General features: G+C 45.5%; 1 protein-coding gene across 2 annotated transcripts in view; it reads right to left on the bottom strand.

Annotated features, from left to right (window-relative positions):
* CD83 (CD83 molecule) overlaps positions 1-5636 on the bottom strand; it is a 19438-nt gene extending 13802 nt beyond the window's left edge. For both annotated transcript variants that reach the window (XM_011962728.1, XM_011962729.1), the window contains exons 1-2: positions 5572-5636; positions 5364-5479 (exon numbers count right to left, since the gene is read on the bottom strand). In XM_011962728.1, coding sequence (XP_011818118.1) covers positions 5364-5479; positions 5572-5608 — 153 coding nt within the window. In that variant the 5' untranslated portion in view covers positions 5609-5636. The remainder of the gene's footprint in view (positions 1-5363; positions 5480-5571) is intronic.
* Between the last annotated feature and the right edge of the window lie 7 nt (positions 5637-5643).

Raw genomic sequence — 5643 nt, 5'->3', positions numbered from 1 at the left:
AAAAAATCCTTCAGTAGCTCCTTCCTACCAAAAGGATAAAGTTCAAGTCATTATCGTTGGGCATTGGAGGCCCCTCACAATCTGTCTCTAGCCTACTTTCTAATGTTATTTCTCAGCCATCTGCTGTTTAAGTCTCCCTTCTACATCACTGGTTACCTCAATGGTTCCCAGAAGGTCTTAGTGGATTCCCATGCCTTTGCTCAAGATGGTCCTCTGGCAAAAGTTCTACATCGATCCTGAGATGGCCAATGCCAGGCCCAGAACGGGCACGCATTTGGGACTTAGAAATATTTATTAAACAATGAAAGTGTAAATATGAGAGACATCTGAAAAGCAACTTTACATCTTTCATGGTTTGACCTAGGGAGGAGCCCATAAAAGTGATTCAACCAGGTCAAGTACTAGAGGTGCCAATGGGGACAGTAAGATTTTTTTTTTTAATTCTAACATACATTGTTTTCATAATTCAGTGGTTCTACATTTAATGTAGAAATGTTTCCTTTTCGTCCTATAACATGTTCTTAAATCCATCTTACAACAGAATCATTCTAGAATCAAGGAAGCACAGTCAGTGTTCAGCACTGGCTCCTCCATGGGCCATGAGGGTCTGTGGCTGTATAAATTACATCTGCCCCAACTGCGTATCAACTCTAGGCCTTCCTAAGGCACTCTGCTCTCCTCAGTATCCCTGGTTCTGTAGCTCATTATCACACAAGATGGTAGAGACAGAAAACATAACTCCACCAAAAAGAAGTTTAGCCACATACGTGGAAGACAGCCTTGAACTTTGGAAGTGGTCTTGTGCAAGCCATTAACCTGCTCTCCAACAGTTTCCTTAGTGTTAACGTCAGAAGCAGAACACTCCATGGATGGCCCATGGTCGGCCCCAGCTGGGGCTCTTCTCAATATTATAAAGTCTATTTATAGTAGACTATTAGCTGAAGTCACACTCTTACTTCCCTTTTCTCCCTTCCTTTGGAAATCATCTGAAAAGGGCACTTGTCTTGTGATGCTTCACTGTCCTCACCCCCACAGCATCACCCAGAGACGACACTGTATATCCTCTTTCGTTTTGCATCACCCGTAGGCTGTCAGGGCTCCTAGCATGATACAAGAAGGTATTGCATCTCTGGGATAAATGACCACTCGTTATTAACCTTAGTGAATATCAACCAAGCCCAAAGTACTCCATCCAAAGTCGTCCTCTCTCTCCAAACCTACATTAATGAGTGTAGACCCAGCAATGCTTTTCATGAAGTACAGATGCAGCCCTTTAATGCATGGCTTTACTCCTCAGAGACATGATATTGTGCTATGCCCTCTTATGCCAGAATTTAACCACAGGTCATGGCCAGCGGAAGAAAAGTCATGGATAAAAATCTATTTGCATATTTTCTCAAAATACCTCCTCAAAGAACCACATCTATTACAACTTTCCTTTTCTTTCTTTTCTTTTTTTTTTTTTTTTTTTTTTATAGGGACAGGTCTCACTACATTGCCCAGGCTGGCCTCAAACTCCTGGGTTCCAGCAATCCTCCCATCTTGGCCTCCTAAAATGCTGGGATTACAGGCATGAGCCTGAGCCATCACACCCAGCTTATTACAACTTTAAAAGATAAATCGATTGGCTCATGCCTGTAATCCTAGCACTTTGGGAGGCCAAAGTGGGAGGATGGCTTGAGTTCAGGAGTTGGAGAACAGCCTGGGCAATGTATTGAGATCTTGTCTCTACAAAAAATTAAAAACATAAAAATTAGCCAGGTGTGGTGGTATGCCCTTGTAGTCTCAGCTATGCTACTTGGGAGGCTGAGGTGGGAGGATTACTCGAGCCCAGGATGTCGAGGCTACAGTGAGCCGTCTTCATGTCACTGTACTCCAGCTTGGGAAACAGAGTGAGACTCTGTCTCAAAAAATAAAAATAAAGCTAAATTGAGCTACTATCCTAATGAATATAATTTATCAACTTTTCTATTTCTTCTCAATCACCCATTCTGCCTTAAAAAGTATAAGGGAGGAAGGGATGAGAGGAGGACCTTTTGTTGGATCCCAGTTAAGAGGACATGGTCCATAGAAGAGATGAGCTGGGCCAACAGGAATTGGGATATCTCTGTCCACTTTTGGCTTCACCTTTACCCTCCTGCGCATGTCTCCATTAAGTCCCCTCTGGCCCATCTCGTTGCATCTTTGAAACAGAGAGAATAAAATGCACACTCTTCCTTCCCAACCCTAATGTTGCAAACAGATTGGATGCTGTCTGTTTTGAGTTTTCTGGTCAAAGGCATATGATAAAAAACACATGGTTTACATGGGTCCTTTTGTTAATTACAAGTAATCAGTGCCAAATGGACAAAGGCAAGATGCTACATGGTGCCGGAGGATTGAGTGGTGAATGGAATTTTAAATTATGAGTCATTATAACCATACTTATGATACGCAGACAGCCTGTAGAATGTACTTCAATCTGGTGGATGGTGAAAAACCACTGCAAGGGACTCTGCTTTCCTTGCCCAGCACGAAGCCCCCTCCTGTGCTGGCAAAACAGGTTTCACAAAGCCAGGGTAGTGATGATGAAGTGAGGCGGGATGGGATAAGCTGGCTCTGGTCACCAAAATGAAATTCCTCCCTTTACGGCTACCCCTCCACTTTGATGAAACATTTTACAAGAAACTTGTAGAAAAATGACCAGACGCTTAATCTTCCGTAAAATGAAATATTTCGGCATTTCAACACTGGCCTTATCTCCAGAACACTCTATCCATTTTCGTTATACAAGCACAATCAATGCAAAAGTATAATTATTGGGCTGGAAAATAATAAATACGTACAGAATATGCTGAGACCTGTTTAAAAAAAAAATGCTTAAAGGAACATTACATGTCACTTTCGAGGCACTTGATTCATTTATTGGTATAGCATAACTCTCCTATCCACGAATCTCAATCACCATTTATTTCTCAAAAAGTAACTACAGTATGACTTTTCATTGGCACTATTCAATGGATCAGCAGGAAAAAAAGAATGCCTAGAGACTGCCGTCCCTTTTTTTCTTGACAGAGTTTTGAAAGACCTTCAGGGTCAATCTTGCAAGAATTGTGTCCAATAAACAAGCTCATGCGTTACAGAGTTACATCACCAGCTGACATCCAAGTTGAAGTCCAAGGTTAATTGCTATGGTTTAGTGGACCACTCCAAATGACCCTGTGCAAGAAGCTTTCACCCCAGAACTGTTTGAACTTTACAGTCGGAAATTTCATCTACTTGTTTCATGAGTACTTTTTAATTACTCCCTGGGGGTATTAATAATGTTTTCTTTCTTTATTAAATAATTACTCTCTGGAAGGGATAGTGGCTTCATGTTTTCCCCCTTCCTTGAGATAACTAAATCCCTGCCTGGTTAGTCCAGGGGCACTTTGATTTTCTTTACCTTAAGTTATTAAGGTAGAAAACAGAGATATCAAGATAGACCTCTAACAACTCAGGATTTGGAATCAGACTGTTTGGTTCAAATCCCAAGTCCACCATTTAGCCAGTGCAACAGTGGACAGGTTATTTCCCTCCCTAAGGCTCAGTTTCCTCACCTGTAAAGTAGGAACAGTAACAGTACTGATCCCTAAGTACATTCTTCCCATGGATGGAAATGGATAATGTATGTAAATATTTACCTTGGAGCTTGGCATGTGGTGAGCATTCAAAAATTGTTTTTACAATATTTTTAAAAATACTATTGTTTTGACTATGAGAACAATTTTGGAATTGTTGTGTTTGCTGATCCTACAGTAAGGTACAAATGAAGTAAGAATACTTAACACCTTACTTCCTTTTTTTTTTTTTTTGAGACGGAGTCTTGCTCTGTCGCCCAGGCTGGAGTACAGTGACCGGATCTCGGCTCACTGCAAGCTCCGCCTCCTGGGTTCACGCCATTCTCCTGCCTCAGCCTCCCGAGTAGCTGGGACTACAGGCGCCCACCACCTCGCCCGGCTAGTTTTTTGTATTTTTTTTTTTAGTACAGACGGTGTTTCAACGGGTTAGCCAGGATGGTCTCGATCTCCTGACCTCGTGATCCACCCGTCTCGGCCTCCCAAAGTGCTGGGATTACAGGCTTGAGCCACCGCGCCCGGCCAACACCTTACTTTCATATACAATACAATGCTCTGAGGCAGCAGCACCATCGCTGTTATGCATAACTCATGAGGTGCTGGGCTGAATTCACAGAGCACCTTTGCAATTTATAGGGCAAAATTAGGTGCCGTGATGAATACACAAAAGTATTGGTACAGCCACTGCCCCCCAGGGAACTGACAATCCAGTTAGGAGACACACACACAAAGAGATCACCGCAATGATGCCTTGTACTGTTAACTGGCCAGAGACACGTACAGGTTCTTATAGTATCTTTTACGGTGGACAGAAGAAAGCCCTGCATTTTGGGGAAAGCTACAAGTGCACAGATTTGCCCCCACCGTAAGACAGCAAATCAGTAAGAGCTACAGATTGAGGCTGGAATATTATATTCATTGGGGTTAAAATGGAGGTGCACTGGTAGCAGTGGCCTGACTTAAAGAAGGACCAGTGATATCGAACAGTAGCTGCTTGACTTTAGAATGACACTATCATTGCCATCTTAGAATCTGAGAATGTTTCAGTCAAGAGGAAACCTTGAAAAAGCCTCCTTGCCACTCAGTCCTCTTAGAGCAGGAGCAGCAAGGCCTGTTCTTACACATACGGTCTCCGATTCATGCATCCACCTGATGCCCTCACGGCTGCCTCTCTCACGGCTGTCAGAGGAAGGAGGAGGAGGGCTAGGGGAGGAAGCCAAGGGTATCCCACAAAGGGGATGACCACTGATAACTACCACGGATGAAATGGCCTAAGTCACTTCTGTGTCTTAGCCCTTCATTCCAAATTGCCCCCTCCCCCTCCCATGCATCATGGGCATCACAGTCACAAAACACAAGAAATCAGAAGTCTGGAGACATTCCCCCTGTCCAATGCCCAAATCTAGGTCCCTGTTGCTTTCTTCCTGACCTGCAGGCCCACAACCACAGGTGGCCTCCAGAATTAATCCAAACGAGAGAGTCTCTGCCCTTCCAAAACGTCTTAAGTGGATCATTCATCTCAGGCCACCTTCAGGGGCAGGAAGGGGATTGAGGTCTGTGGAGAGCAAAACCTAAGTCGGCCCTGTACCTGGATGCGGACAGGGTGGGGAAGGCACGACGGGAGACTGGGTACTCCAAGATCAGCTGCGGGAGACGCCCCCCGCCCCCACCGGGCAGCCACAGAGGGTCGCCAGCCTCGGGGAGATGGTTCCCGCTGCCTTCAAATGAGTCCACCAAACCCCAGCCCGCGGGCATCGTAGCACTTACCTTGACCCAGGAGACCGTGTAGGGAACCTGCGGATCCCAGGGGGCGGTGCAGGGCAAGTCCACATCTTCGGAGCAAGCCACCTTCACCTCCGGCGTCGCGGGAGCCAGGCTGCAGGCTACAAGAAAGAGAGAGTGCGTCGTGAGCAAGCGACCGACGGGAGGGGGTGTCGTGGTGGGGCGGGGGGCGACAGGCGCTCGCGGGCCCTACCGCAGCTCAGGAGTAGAAGCTGGAGGCCGCGCGACATGGCTGGAGCGCTGCGCCGCTGCCACGAGCTGCAGG

The sequence above is a fragment of the Colobus angolensis genome, unplaced genomic scaffold, assembly GCF_000951035.1.
Source record: "Colobus angolensis palliatus isolate OR3802 unplaced genomic scaffold, Cang.pa_1.0 Scaffold6, whole genome shotgun sequence".
NCBI lineage: Eukaryota > Metazoa > Chordata > Mammalia > Primates > Cercopithecidae > Colobus > Colobus angolensis.
This window is presented reverse-complemented; position numbering and strand designations above follow the sequence as displayed.